At 36.1% G+C, this 16103-nt stretch overlaps 2 protein-coding genes across 2 annotated transcripts in view; one reads left to right on the top strand and one right to left on the bottom strand.

Moving 5' to 3' along the window:
- Window positions 1-11492, bottom strand: part of LOC140156561 (uncharacterized) — a 155408-nt gene extending 143916 nt beyond the window's left edge. The window contains exons 1-4 of the mRNA XM_072179500.1: window positions 11259-11492; window positions 8048-8234; window positions 3696-3800; window positions 2038-2263 (exon numbers count right to left, since the gene is read on the bottom strand). Of these exons, the coding sequence (XP_072035601.1) occupies window positions 2038-2263; window positions 3696-3800; window positions 8048-8234; window positions 11259-11451 (711 nt within the window). The 5' untranslated portion in view covers window positions 11452-11492. The remainder of the gene's footprint in view (window positions 1-2037; window positions 2264-3695; window positions 3801-8047; window positions 8235-11258) is intronic.
- A 1315-nt stretch (window positions 11493-12807) lies between these two features.
- Window positions 12808-16103, top strand: part of LOC140156560 (uncharacterized) — a 35675-nt gene continuing 32379 nt past the window's right edge. The window contains exon 1 of the mRNA XM_072179499.1: window positions 12808-12913. Coding sequence (XP_072035600.1) covers window positions 12883-12913 — 31 coding nt within the window. The 5' untranslated portion in view covers window positions 12808-12882. The remainder of the gene's footprint in view (window positions 12914-16103) is intronic.

Raw genomic sequence — 16103 nt, 5'->3', positions numbered from 1 at the left:
ATGACACGATATTGATAGGCAAAAGACAAAATCTATCATTTATTCTCTAACTGAAACTAAATATTTTAATCTCAATGTATCTAGCCTAATGTAAATGTTTTTTATTCTTATAGTTAGAACCTTTAATTAGTTCAATAAAAAAACTTACATGTTGACAGATGTGTTGTACAGTTATTGTATAAAATAAAGTCCTGCAATTTATTACAGTAAAAATGTTTAAATAATGGGTGAGGCGCACTGCCTCGGACACATTATTTGTGTGTAAAGGATAATGCATTAGCCTTTATTTCTTAAAAATAAAGTCCTGCCATTCATTACACAATTGATAATTTGGTACTTGATTATTTACAATCTGCTGGTAATAACTGGTCCATATAAACCTAGGCCTGAGAGTAGTAGCTAAAAAAATCTGAAATTATTTAAACCATACATACTTATGTACACAACAAGTGTAGAAAAATATCTGGAAGTTGGAAAAAAAAACATCTGGGAACATAAATATCTGGCCTCTCACACCCCTGTATAAACCAAGCCTTACAGGGTGATTTAAAATGAACTGTGTTTGTAAGCTGTAACAGGATAGTATGTTTCCTATTATTGGTGAAAAAATCATGTCTTTACCTCAAATGGTTTTGAAGGAAAGTAAATTTTCATAAAACACACCAATTTCGTTACTGCGGTAGAGAATGGGACTAAGTTTATTCTCTAACATGTGTTGGTCTAAAAATGGGATGATGAATTGAAAATGCGATATCTTCGGACTAAAACCACTTATTATCAAAATTCAAAATTTCTACTACAGAACACTTATCACTGCTTTCTATGGTAGTTTTTGGATATGTACAATCTCCGCGAATATATATAAAAAATGGGTAAAGTTGGGTACAGTTCATTTTAAATAACCCTGTATACTTATCATGAAAACATGTATTACATTTACCAAAGTATGCAGCTTTGATTTAAGTATTTGTAAACGCAGTCAGGCTTGTTGCGTTTTGCGTCGGGTGACCGCACAAGGCAAAAATGCGCACATCTTATAGCAATGAGATTGGCAAGATTTACCGCCATTGACCATATAGACGATTTCAGACCAACCTTAATATATGCAGTGGTATAGCCAGGAATTTTCAAAATGGATGCAAAGGGGGAAGGCAACTTTGAAGGAGGAATGTGACAAAAACTGTTAAAAAAAGGGCTAATCAGGGATAGTCAGCCTCTGAGACGAATATACCTTTAGGTTTATTCATCTCAGGTCAGCATCTCACCTGACCCCCCCCCCCATTGTCTATGCCATTATTAATATATTGGTCTATAAAGTTGATTCATGCCTTTTAATATACCCAACAATATGTCAACTTATAAGTCTGTTTTGACTATGTGCAGTCAACCAATTCAATTTAATTTGTTTATAATCTTTTGCAGGTGGATGAAGTAGTACTCTGAACATTTGCAGATTTAATTTTCCTCATGATTTATTGATAATTTCCTGTCCCAAGGACACCAATAGTTAGGAAAACAATTGGGTTATAATTGTTCCACATAATAATAAGTATTCCCCCCCCTGACTTTCGGTAGAAATACTGGGTGCCACTCAGCCATCTCTCCCACATGACTTTGTTGACACACACAAAGAAGCAGGGAGCAGCGTGGCACACTGATTAAGGTCTTTGCCTTTGGTGCAAGAGATCCCGGGTTCAATTCCCCGTAGGACAAAAAAAAAAAGATTCCACTCTCCCCATGGCTCATCTGGTAATGGCGGGGCAGATGACCCACGACAAAAAGACCTTATTATAGTCGGTTCCGATCAGGGTAATAAGCCCGATTGTTGGCTACACTTGACTGTTCTGCAAAAATTCCCCGACCAGCTATCCACGGCGACCCCCTTCGTTCACCAGGTCACTTGTGCCAGGCCGAAGTTACTTCAGCGTTATCTCCTAGATTTCAGCTGTTAACGCCTAGATATGCCGCCCTATAGCAAAAAATGTAAAAAAAGACAAATACAGCCTGCTATCAACTGAGCCACTGGATGCCACTTACCTCATCAGCTCTGCATATCTCTTGCTGCAGTTGTCTCTCCTCATATCCATCTACCCACACCATGAATGTCCTCTCCATCAGACGTCTCTCACATCTTCCTTGGTACATCTGGACAGTAGACTTCCTCCTGGTTACTTCCTTCCATGCCAGCAAGTGTCTGCGAAGCTTCTGTTGTATGAGAAGGGTGTGGGCTACTTGGTATTTGTGTGCTTGTCGTGATTGCTCTCTGTAATGAGAGAAATGTGGTAAAAAATAATCATTTTTAAGATTTTTCAATTATGATCTGCTCCGATGTAATGGTCATAGGGAAAATGCACAAAAAGGCAACTTGCTATTGGATAGCTCAATGAACACTACACATATCTTTGTGCTTAAGGGGGTACTACACCCCTTAATACATTTGTGACTATTTTTGTATTTTTGTCATAAAATAATGACATACTGGTAACAAAAGTTATGTATATTATAGTGGCAAGGAATCCAGTTACTATACTGGAATTTTAGTGACTCAAGACAAGCGTTATGTTACTTATGATAAGAAAAGAGGTACCGCTAAAATGTACCTACATGTACATGTAGTTGGATTCCTTGCCCCTATAATATACATAACTTTTGTTACCAGTGTGTAGTTATTTTTTGAAAACAATGAAAAAATAAGTCACAAAATTTATCAAGGGGTGTAGTACCCCCTTAACAAATTGTTGCATATTAATAGATACGATTTCCCTGCTTAAACAATGAATATAGATCTACAAAAGTGCCATTTTAATTTCCCATGTTTTTCACTCATATCTCCAGTACTTCACAACCAATTTCAGTCAGCAACATAAACTGATGCTAAAAGAAAAGTGTGTTGTCCATTTCCATTTTCTTGCATTGATATCAATTTTTTTCCAAGTCTTGTATAGAAAATGGTACATGATGGATCTTATTTATTTTGAGTATTGGATAACTTAGCCAATTTCAAATGTACAAAATTAATAGAGAGCTCCCTCCTCTGAAAATCCCAACAAGAATTAAGGTGAGTTGGATGGCAGGGGCCATATTTGTCCAGTTTTAGCATTAATTAAAAAACTGCAGTGTCCTAATACATTGATTGTATAAAAAATGAGTCAAGGAATCCAATAGCTGCATTTATATTTCAATAGGTCTTGTGGTTCTTGAGTTAAGGTCAATATATATCGTCCGGTGCATTACATACATGTAGTGACGCATGTCAATCACAAAATTATCAAAAATTGAAATCAGGAAAATGTTGAGTAGGTGGAATTGTTTTGGGCATAGATTATAAACTTGCCATTAATGTTCAGCAATTCATGTGTCTCTTAAAAGTACACCTTTTAAAGTTATTTTCAAAACATTGTAAATCGTACATCTCACATATATAATAGATTGCCAAAGTTATCCATTTCTACGGATTTCACAATTTTTTGGAAAGCCAACATCCATCTCTACCATTCCTCTTGTGTGTTGTTAGCTTTAATTATCTCAATATTCAAGTGCAAACACTAGGTCAAGCGCCCCTCTGACTTGAGTTAAGGGTCCCTGCCCTTATTTGTTGATTTTTCCATGATGGCACTTTTTGTTAGTACCTAAAATTCCAGTTTTGTCAAGGGAGCCCATTAGCCAAATCTTCAGTGTCTTATATTATAACTAACCTCCAGCACACAAATGCCCTCATGATTTGTCTGTGTTTGAGCTGCAACTGATGATGACTACACAAGCGTCTCCTTCTCACTACATCCCTCCATGCATCAAATACACTGGCAATGTAAAAATTAAAGATTTACATCAATGACTGCATCAATCATAATATTATACTACAACTAGAACTTGATTTAATCATGTCAAGAATTACAAGGAGACAAAAATCTGTGATTATTTGACAAATCCATGCAAAATCTGTTATCTAACACAGATTGTTCAAGGATTTTTCACAGAAAATTGTCTCCTACATGTAAAGTGAATCAAATCAATTCACTTTACTTTCATCATATTTTTTCAATGACTATTAAATTATATGACGGACTCTCATCCCACATCAAGATAACAGCAGCACCTATAGAAAGAGAAAGAGAGAATATACAATTGTATACCTGATTGGAAGAAGGGCCCAACTCCCATTTTTTTACAAAAATTGCCAGCAGACTGTTCTTCCTTGTGTGTGAAAGATGAGCCCAAATCCACTCTTTAAATAGTCTTCCACATACACTTAATCATGGTTTTCATGGAAGTAAGGCCTAATTCCATGGAGTTGGAACTTTCTTCCACAAATTGGGATAAAAAGAGGAATTTTGTTCATCCATGAAATCTGCTTTTCACTACAATAAACTTTCTTGCTTAACATATTACATGCTACTACTTGTGCAGTTAATGGATAATTTCCAAATTTCTGTAGCTATTTATAACACATCTGCTTACGGAACTCGTACTTGCAGTATATTAGTGGAAGAAGGGCCCAACTCCAGCTCGTATTAAGACCTGTACCGTTGCCATGGAAACATCATATATGATTTTGAATGTATGTAATACTGTATATTCATGTATTCAAGGTCCCCTGAAGATGAAAACATTCTGTCTATAAAACTTTTCCAAATATTAAGTTATCAATTATAATGTGAAACAATCTGCTTCATGGAGGCCAAAGGAGGCATTTTTGAAAATTGAGTTACTATAATTATTACCTTCTACAAATATTAGGCAATCATTTACTGAAAACACCAAAGGTCTAGCATACTTGATTCTACAGTTCTTAGGTTTTGCGATGTATATTTTCTTATGTATTTTCTTGGTTTTTTACTCCATATTTTTGCCTTTATCTCAATTTCAAATTTGCCGCATTCGGTCCCCATGGACCAGCTTGTGTCACATGTCAGTTTGCCAGAGTCTCATAATGCCATCTAAATCATAATTTCTTGGATACTGTATTCTATTGCACACATCTAAAAGTATGACACCTGGCATACAGCTATTGCAGATAGGGCTTTCTTGATCCTAAACCCCTGATGTCTACTTTATCCACATACATAATATTGTATGCTTAAAAATACATAAAGAGGGTTTAGGGAAAGAAGGCCCTATCTGCAATAGCTGCCCCATAGACAGTTGGACAATTTCTGCATTCCATATTATACACATCTAAATGTATGACACCAGGCAGCTATTGCAGATAGGGCAAGCCATGATGTTTACTTTATCTCCTACATACATAATATTTATGCTAAAAATACATAAAGAGGGTTTACTGTGCAAATGCATACCGACTCTTAATTTTGGAAATTCCAGAAAATTGTTTTTTTCTTTCAACATTTTTGACATCCTGAAAAGTTTTTTTTTTACAGTTTCTACACACTTCTGTTTAAAAACACGATTGAAGTGGTATACAGTAGAGAAATATCCAAATTCACAACTATTTGGGCTAGTTATTAAGCTAATTAAAGGCATATAGTCATATTTTGGGAAAAATAATTAAAACAAAAAACAATAATCCAGAGCGACCGACCCAATTTTGAAAAAGTTGTGGAGGATAAGCAAACTATCTTCTTTATTTGAAGCCCAATTCAAGTACCGATCATTTTATTGGTTGAAAATCAGAACTTGCTACTTGATACTAGGAACTTGAAGAATTTCATCTTTCCACATCAGTTCACTTTTTATGCTAGAAAATGTAAAAATAAAATGTTTAAAACCTGGAAGCAGGACTTTTTCTGGGTGTAATATACACTTGACATCAGCATTTACAAACTGGAAGGGGCTACCAGCATATCATGTGAGCAGCCAATCAGCACTAGGCACTCAAAGTACACAGCCAATCAGCAATCGGCACTCAAAGTATACAGCCAATTAGCACTAGGCTCTCAAAGTACACAGCCAATCAGCAATAGGCACTCAAAGTATACAGCCAATCAGCAATAGGCACTCAAAGTATACAGCCAATCAGCAATAGGCACTCAAAGTACACAGCCAATCAGCAATAGGTACTCAAAGTATATAGCCAATCAGCAATAGGCACTCAAAGTACACAGCCAATCAGCAATATGCACTCAAAGTATACAGCCAATCAGCAATAGGCACTCAAAGTATACAGCCAATCAGCAATAGGCACTCAAAGTACACAGCCAATCAGCAATATGCACTCAAAGTATACAGCCAATCAGCAATAGGCACTCAAAGTATACAGCCAATCAGCAATATGCACTCAAAGTACACAGCCAATCAGCAATATGCACTCAAAGTATACAGCCAATCAGCAATATGCACTCAAAGTATACAGCCAATCAGCAATAGGCACTCAAAGTATACAGCCAATCAGTACTGGGCACTCAAAAGTGCACAATCTAAAAATAAAAGGATTGCAATGGAAGTATCTGGCAGAATTGTATAAGCCACACAAACACTTCCCAGAAATATTTTTTTACCACAGACAATTTGTCAATATACCCAGCACTCAAAATAACCATATGACGCATGTGAAAGAATCTTGGAAATCACTATTGTAACTTGTTTTACGTCAAAAAATCTTTCTTTGAATCAAAGTTAATTTGTATTGTCTTGTATCATCAAAGACAGATGTGATTTATATATTGTTTAATGAACAATACATAGCCACATTTCCTCACAGGGAGGATGGCAAAAGTTTAAGTGACCGCTTATGGGTTTGAATTTCAACCAGCCTAATCATGAAGCTCCCGTGGACCAGTGGTTAAGGCACAGGTCTCGTAAACCTGAGGTCCTGGGTTCTATTCTCAGGCGGGATCACTTTTTCTACTTGTCTCCTTTATTATTTGCGATGGCGATCCTGGTGAAAAATTATGTTTATTTACATAGCCACATCATTTAAAATTCATTGTTGTGGACATTTGGAAAACAAAAGAAGCTACTTTTATCAGGATAGCAAAATGCCCATAGCAAAGAATTAAGCTGAATTTATAACTACTTTTTGCAGAAAAGCGATTCTCACACATGGTCAGCGTGTACTTCCATTTTCATAGCACTGATCCAATCAGTAGATACAAATCGCCGAGGCAAAAACTTGAAAAAAAAGTTGAAAAAATCCTCAAATCCCGAGCTATGTTGCTTGTCACATGAATGCATCAACCAATCATTTCCTATACTAACTTGATCTATTATTTTGCCAATTTAACTTTCTTGATCATTAACTTTGGGATATGAATTAAAAGCAATAATTTATATTGATGTTCGAAAAATCTATTTTGCGGCTTTTTGAATATTTTAATTGTCATCTGCAATCGCTATCACCGTAAAAATTATATAAAGTGACAAGCAATGCATTGCAAAATTTGGCGATTGCCCATCGCTGTTCAAAAGCTATGCATTGCAATCGCTCAGCAATCTAGTATAAATTTCAGGTTTAGACTCAATTCCATGAGATGATTCATGATTGCATATTCCTGGTAATAAAGTTGATAAATTCTGCCATGTTTGTGTGTGGTTATTACAACCAATATATGAATTTGACAGCCAATCAGCCATCTAGAAATACTTCCTAAAATGTGCTCATATCATGGTCCACTTGAGTTTATTTCTTGATATAAAGAGACAATGAAAGGCTTCTACATAAATACAAGTACCGTAACATCCCTGTATTGCTAACATTTTTATATTATTCTGCAAAGATTACCTTTCATGCGCAAATAACCTTGCCACTACTTTGCATGTTCAGAGAAGATACCTTACCATTCCCAGAATCCTTTGCAACATGATATATCCCCTCATTTCATCAAATGACACTTCTATTACTTTGTACAGGTTCCCTGTTTTCATTTTGAGAGTAGATTGGTTAAACATGGGTCGACAGTCAGGAAATTAACATATTTTGCAAGATCTGGATGTGCTTGTTCAGCGAGGTACTTTTTGTCACTTACGACTTAAGCTGCACTAGATAGCAAATCAGTACAGAAAAATGTACAGGAAGAAATGCATTATGGGAAGGGTCAGATAACTTCTCTGGTGCAAGGTGATACAAATGCAACCAGAATAGTAAACCTACCCAGTCATCATCTTGTGATTTCTTCTTTGCACCATTGGTGAAATACTCTTCATTTCCATGGTGATGAGTCTCCATGACAACAGGATTCTATGTAGCTGGTTGCGTTGAATCAGACACTTGGCAGACTCCACCCTCTCATGTGTATGTCTTTCTTTGCGAGTGGCTTCTATCCAAGTTTTGAAGGAAGCTGCATGATGGGAATTTCATGAATATTAAAATATATTATCATAAAGTGAGTTCAACCAAGCATTAAACATATGCAACCTGCTCCCACGAATGTAATCTCCAAAGTACACCCATCGAATGTGTGTCATCGGCCCTCAGGAACCCATGGATTCGATCCATGTATGATATAAAATTGGATGGTTTGAACCCAATGCACAAATTTATTGAATGAGCTATGAGTTTTAAAATATTGACCCGAGGCGTGAGTCGAGTCCAATATTTTAAAACTCATATCGAGACCAATTAATTTTTCATTGGGTGAAATAAACCATTCAATTTTGTCATTATTATGTTTTCAGAATCTTAAATTAAAAGACAAAATTCGATTTTTTTTTGAATTTTTCGTGATTTTTTTTTTTTTTTGTGGGGAGGTCAAAATCGACTGATCTTACATGCCTAGAGCAAAAAAAAAAAAAAAAAAATTTTTTTTTTTTTTCCGCCTACTTCGGACTTTTTTGGCCAGCCCTACTTCCGAATTCCATAAGTTTCCGTAACATTTAAATTAATGGGGATTCATTTCACCAAAATTTATGACGATTCGTAGCGCTTCGTACGTCTCAAAATCCATCGTAACTTTAGAATGTATTGTAAAATACCTTTCACTAAAATTATTTACTAATCTGCACTTCCCAGAGATTGCCTACCAACACTAGAGGGAAAGAAATGGGAAAAATCCCTGTCTCATGAAGTTACGTACTCGTTCTGAGTCGCTTCGTAAGTTGCTTGAAATGATATAATTGAATTATGAGGGTTAAAAATATGAAGTAATAAAGTGTTTATAATGATATTTGATAGGAAATAAACTGATACAGTAAAGCGTAACTTAAGCTACAAAATCAGAGTGCAAGCCTGCAGCCAGTGCAAGAGCCAAGGCAACAGTGCAGTTGGGTGGACTATATTTGCCGATTTCATAAGCTTATCTAAAACCCTACCTTGTCTGTGCTAACATCATTCACACCTTGCAGAGTCTCAAATTAGTTCAAAAAGTGATAATTGGCATTTGGCAGGTATAAATCCTCTCTGGTTTGGTCAGAAAATTTGATAATTTTTGATGTCCGATTGTGCGAGATTGCCGAATTCTGCAGCTTTTACGTAGTGGTTTAGCACCGGTTTTACTAGTTTTTGTACTTTCCAAAGATATTTCAACAAACCACATTAATTTCTTCATTTCTAAGCAGCTGAAACATGCATTTAGTACCCCACATTGTTGACTTTCAAGCCTAGAATCATGAAATTAAACATCTCTTTCCGCGTCCGTAGAAAATCAAATTCTCCCGGTTTGACAGCAAAATAAACAAAATCGAGTTCATGAATGAATAGTCTCATACAGTGCGTTTGTGTTATCTCTTGATCACATACGATCGGTCAATTTACAATACGTTAAAATTGGCGGCAAAATCAGCGATTTTAAAAATCACGGGGATTGGGATCCAGGTGGCGCTAAAATTGGATTCGAAATGCATCCAATATGCTATTTTTTTGACGTTTTAAACTGTGTGGAGAGGTATAGGAAGCAAGATTCTGAAAACATAATAATGTCCAAAGTTGGGAGTTTTGAGACATTCCAATTGTTGAGTTAATGTTCTTTGTTTGAAGACACCTGTATAGTCAGTGGTATGTCCTTTATGAATGGGGACAGAATGTGATGTACTCTGTATTCAATTCTGTTCCCATTCACAAAGGACATACAGGTTCCGCTACCAATACAGGTGTCTTCAAACAAAGAACTCAACAGTTGGAATATCTCGAAACTCTCAACTTCCGACTTTATTCGCATTTTGTGGATGCTGTTTTAATTGTGTAAGGCACTTTGTGGCTTATAAAGACCATTTTAAATCAAAGTTTTCTAAAGACATTCATAAATAGCCGAGCCTGTCAAATCTGTAGACTGTTTGTTGGTTTCAAACAATCAGCTGGAACAAAATTACCATTGTGACCAGTTTATTTTGCCGGGTCATCATTTTATACAATTCCAAGTCATCACCGCTAACAAAAACATAACTGTTTAGCCTTCACAAATATCTGCACATAAGACATGATGAAGCATGGGGTAATGTAAGAGATTAATGTTTACTGGAATTTTTCAAAATTTAAAGTGCCGAAAAATTGATGAACATTTGCATTGTTTTTTTCCACTATTGTCATATTGTGAAGCGCTAAATAGCTGAGGTAAGGTTCAATTTGTTAGGAAAATATTTTACCCAATGACTCCATGATGACATTGGCTTAATAAGCTGTAGTTTTGCCCATAAGGGTACATATTCATGATATTTCTTGTCCACCATTTTGTTGACACAGTGGTACCCATTTTTCTGGTCGCTCATCCAGTAGTTTGTGCAGGAGTAATGACATGGGGCAGTGGCTTAACTGCATTTGGTACATGTGACCTGGTGTTCCAAATGTCTCTGATCTTGATTTGAGGTTTATAGGAACAGCTTATAGTAAGCAGTATGTGGAAATCATGATGGTATGTATACTTGACAAATTGATTTTTCTTGATCACAACATATACACTGCCAGATTCCTACTGATGCTGCCCACAGAGGTACACGGCGGCGGCTGCCCAGCTACTTTATTGGTACTCTACAGTACCTGTGTGGGTACTCCAGAGTACACACACACTGGTACTGTATTGGTACTGCACTGGTACAATAGATTAGCCACAAAGTAGCTGATGGGCAACAGTGTACCTCTGGGGTATGGCAGAAATAGGAATCAGGGGTCCATTTCACTAAACTTTACGATGCTTTGTAAGTCTCAAAATCATTTGTAACTTATGACGAGTCGTAAGTTCCATTTCACTAAACATACTTACGAATGGTACCCTTCGAAAGTAATGGGGATTTGCTACAGGAACCCTTCATAAAGTTACATCTAGTATTGGGTATTTGTAACTTTACTAACAGTTACCCGAGTTACGAAGGGTTAAAAGTTTAGTGAAATGGACCTCTGGTAAAGTACTCAAAACTTGTAAATGTATGCCCACCTTGCACAAGGCCCTGTTCTCTGATGGTCTGATACTGTACACATGCCACCTCCAACCTGTGAATATGGACACACAACCTCCACTTCCTAATAGCTTTCTTTACACATCTCTCTGACCATAGTCTCTGGCACAATCTGGCTGCATTTGCTAGTCTCCACTGACTCAGCCAAGTGTGAAAGGTGTGATGTTTCATCTTGAGTTGATGAGAATGGATGAAATTCTGCAGGTTCACCCTGTGATAATAAAAACAAGCAAAGTAAAGACTTTTGTCAGTATCTGCAATTGAGAACTTTAGTCTTCCTTGTTAACATTGTACGCAGAAAAGATATATCTAATTCTAAGGAGCGTTAAGCTCATAATTTATTTTATTCATTTCAATAATATAACAAATAGTTAATTACGTAATTAATTATGGAATTACTTAATTTTTAGTATGAAGGGAGCACTAACAGATTCTGTTAGTGAACCGGAATCAGATTCTGAATCGGAACCTAACAGAACCAAAGTCTATCCTTAAAAAAATCTATTTCCAAAATTTGAGCTATATATTGTTATATATGAAGAGCTTGTTTCCAAACCATCTTAAGTCTGTGGGGGGGGGCACTAGTCATTGACAAGGGGGTATCATGCGTGGCTATGGAGTTGCAAAAATACACCCCTAAACAAGTACGTATAACAAGCATAATTTCCTACCCTAAACAAGTACTGGTCTTTTTTCACCCCTAAGCAAGTAAAACATTTATTTTCAACACCCTTTAGCAAGTATTTCCTTTAATACTACTTCAAGCACCATTTTCATTGTTTTCTTTAATAGTAACTCTGAATGGCTCCTCGGAGATTGAAACTGTGATGTTTGTAGACCCTATTAAATTTCTACAATTATGGTTAGACATATGAACCCAGCATGCTCAATGCAGAGACAGGTGAAAGTGATTTAGAAAAGTGAAGAAAGAAGAAGGGTAAAATGGCAGAAGTCTTGAATACAGGCTAGACCAGTATTCAAGATGCAAAAGAAGGGATGCATTACGTTTTGCAGAATAGAACTAAATAGAACAGAATGGACTAAATATAATAGAATAGTACAAACTGAAAGAAAACCAGGAAATTCCATCATTTAGTATGAAATATATTTCATATAGCTATAATGAATCGTCCCAAAAAATAACAAGCATTCTATATTCAAATTTATTTTAATACAACTCTTGTAAACATGGTAAATTACTCAAATTAATAAATTGGAATGGTTAATTTATTTATTATAAATTATCATTAAACAATGTCATCTCTATCAATAAGGTCTAAATCTAACTATATATAGCCTAAAAGTTTACTGGACTAATAAACCCATATTTTGCAAATAGGTAAGGCAGTATCCTCCCAGGAAGTGCGTTCTATGTGTGATGCTTTCCGATTTAGCTGTCATGCTGTCACCTGAGCATGATTCCGGCAACAAACAATATATATAGGATATATTCAAATGTTTACACATGACTAAACATTTTCACTATCAAAACTATAGACTGAAGTTTATTTATGGAAGATTAGAACCATCTTGTAAATATTTAAACCTCTTCTAACGTGGAAATAGTTTTTTTATTTGAATTGTTGACACCTGCAACAAATAATGGATGATTCGGAGAAGGCACCAAATCCAGGTAAGCAATGTTATATTATACAAATATTGACATGAGGGACAAGGTTACAATTATAGGCCCAAGGTGTTCTCAAAACCGTGCTATGGTTTTGCGATCAACACGGGCCTATAATTTTAACCATGACCCGAATAAAGCAGTCAATATTAGTTTTATATACTGAATAATATAGATTGTTGTCATGATTGGTTAAAAGGCCTATCGCTCAAAGACCATGGTTAAATTCACAAAGAAAGTTTCATAGCTACCAATCGCGTCATCATAACTGGCAGGCAGCACATTGACGCCGTGTGCATAATGCGCACTATGCCATCACACACGCGTAGAGTTTGATCGGGACGTAACCGGTCCATAGTTTGTTTCCATGACTGGTCCATAGTTCATTTTGATGACATTCTCTCAAATACAGGGTATAGTTAAAATAATGCCCCCACTTTTAAACAATCAGATGACAGGAATCTATATATAAGGTATATAACACTTACTCTATGATTATTCAATGGAAAGTGACTATTTTGCGAGTAATTTATTATGTATTCTGGTGGTGAAAGGCAAAATGAGAGGCCCAGATTTTTAGGTTCCCAAAATGCCTTTTGGTATAACGTTTCTGGAGTATATGCCTTTTTACGTTACACGGTTTTGATATTTTCATGTAAGATTTAATATTGTGTTGAGGAAAATGACGATACAGTTTAACAGCTTGACTTTTCCCCCAACTTAATCTTCCATAACTCAGCATTTTTAAAGGTAAAGGACTGCATGTACATGTATGTAGTACAGGGAAGTTTTGTAATGACTACCCCAGAGTTGAATACCTTTGAAGTTTATTGAGTGTGTCTCATTCTAAATGACATTTCAGCCTACCTCATGATCAGGGACAGGCGATTTGCGCTGAACTTTTTTTCCGCGCAATTCAACATAATTGGCTATTTTTTTTTTCCTATGGGCAGGGATACATGATTTGCACTGAAAAAAGAGTTCCGCGCAATTTGCTATTATTTCCCGCGCAAATCGCCTGTCCCTGCTCATGATACCTTTTTTATTTTCTTGAGTAATATAGAGGTAGCTTGAATGGTGTACCTGTATAGTGTATCCATTCATTGGGGCAAGCAGGTTCTATTTCAAGTTATTATTATACTCAATGGTGGCAGGACAGGGGGGCACATCATACATTTTTGGTGGGTATGTTCCCCAGAATTTTGATGTGGTGGGTCTTTGGGAGCTGACAGTGTACCGGTAAAGGGGGTCTTTTGGAGCTGCGAACAAACAAAATGGGGTCTTTTGGAGCTCTATTTTGGTCAAATTTAGGGGGTGACTTTCGGAGCTGTGAAATCCAAAAATGAGGGAAATTTTTCCAGGGGAACATCAACATACCCGTATGGTCATTTGTGTTACCAATTCATGTTAAGACTCTATTGCAATACTTACGATACTAAATTCGTAAGTCACAACTCAAAAAATAAAATAAAATGTAAAATCAACCATTCAAAAATCACCGAGACTATAAAGTTATCATATTTATACAATATTATACAAATATTGAATGTTTATGAGTACAATGGTAAGAATATATTGAGGTGAAATATGGACTTTTTTTTAGGCTGAAAAGTGGTATGGCCATGGCAGTACCCGCCGTAGCGGTTCCGACGGGCCTGGTCAGGAAAACAGTACAAAAGTGTACAAGTGATGAATTTTTCTGTCTCTACCGTTTGCTTTTGTATTCTAATGATCTTGCCGAATAATAAACAAATAAACAAACAAACAAATAGACAACAAAATATAAAATCAGACAGCAAAAACTTAATGTTGTAGTTTAAAAACAAAATAAAGTCTGAAAACTGAATGCAAGTTCAAATAGGACTCAGTAATAAACTTCCTTTCATTGATTTAAGATACAGCTTATTTTGCTCTGAACTTGTTGGCTGTTCATGTAAAAGTCTTCCAAAAACGGACTTGGGACAATGTGCAAAAATGTGGTATTTTACACTATTTTTGCCCATGATCTGGATGAATTTTTGGTAGAAAACAAGATCCTTTCCCCTTTTCTTTTACGCTGCCTTAACCTTGGCATTGACTCAGATGTGTATGGTAGCATGCATTGAAATTTATAGATTTTTATCTTTGACACTTTAAAAAACTTAAAAAGTACATGACAATAGCATAATCTTAAAAAATATATACAAATGTCAGATTATATTTAGAATTCCTCTATAAAACCTGAAGAGGAAAAGGAAGGGGAACTCTAACCTCAAATACGGATATGGAAAGTGTCCATTCATTGTAATTATGCATATTTATGTCATTTTTTAAATAAAGGGATGTATAATAGATAACTGGAGAGAAAACATTTTTAGCAGATTGTTTCTTTTTGTGAAACGGATATGGCGCTGATGTCACATGTTCCTGTACACAAAGCTACACACAGTTATTTCATCAAAACAAAGAAACAATGATTTCAATAACAGATCAACACAATTAAATAGGCTTGATCAAACTTTGGGGATTTATGCTTGGGTGGGTGTATTCATTTGTTTGTTGTTGGTGGCAGTGGCATAGCCAGCACTTTTTCAGAGGGTGGACAAGTTGCAAAGGGGGTCAAGACAAATTTTAAGGGGCAAACGTTGACGAAAATGGTTTAAAATGGGCTAAAAAATCTTAAATATCAGACGGCCCGTGGGGGGGGGGGGGCAAGACTTTTCAAAGGGGGAAGGCTGCTCCCCTGGCTATGCCAACGGTTGGTGGTGTTTTTGGTTGTTTAGGTAAAAAACACATCCCTTCAAACTTGGACAAACAAGTACCACAACACCCACCTGACCCACACACCATAAAATGCACACCCCAACTTATCAAAGAAGAAACAAAGAAACTAAAGCATAATAATTTGCATTGAAAGTGTACCATTCAATGAAACAATGAAACAAACATATATGGAAATTGTTTCAGAGGTGTTCGTATGTTGGTCAAACGTTATTGGGATCAAACCACAGATGGAGGTGGATGCATTAGTTATAGCAGGAAATATTAGCCACTGACAGAAAAGAGAATCACCATTTCACTACCTGGAACATCATATATATGCAGGAAAGGGAAATGGGTATTCACTTCCACGAATGTCAATGTGACCTCATTCCTGAACACATCAATTCTGCCAAAACTGTTGATGGTTTTAAAAAGGCACTTAAAACACACTTAA

Source organism: Amphiura filiformis, chromosome 7 (assembly GCF_039555335.1).
Source record: "Amphiura filiformis chromosome 7, Afil_fr2py, whole genome shotgun sequence".
Taxonomy (NCBI): Eukaryota; Metazoa; Echinodermata; class Ophiuroidea; order Amphilepidida; family Amphiuridae; genus Amphiura; species Amphiura filiformis.
The sequence above is the reverse complement of the archived record's forward strand: the minus strand, read 5'-3'. Positions and strand labels throughout refer to the sequence as shown.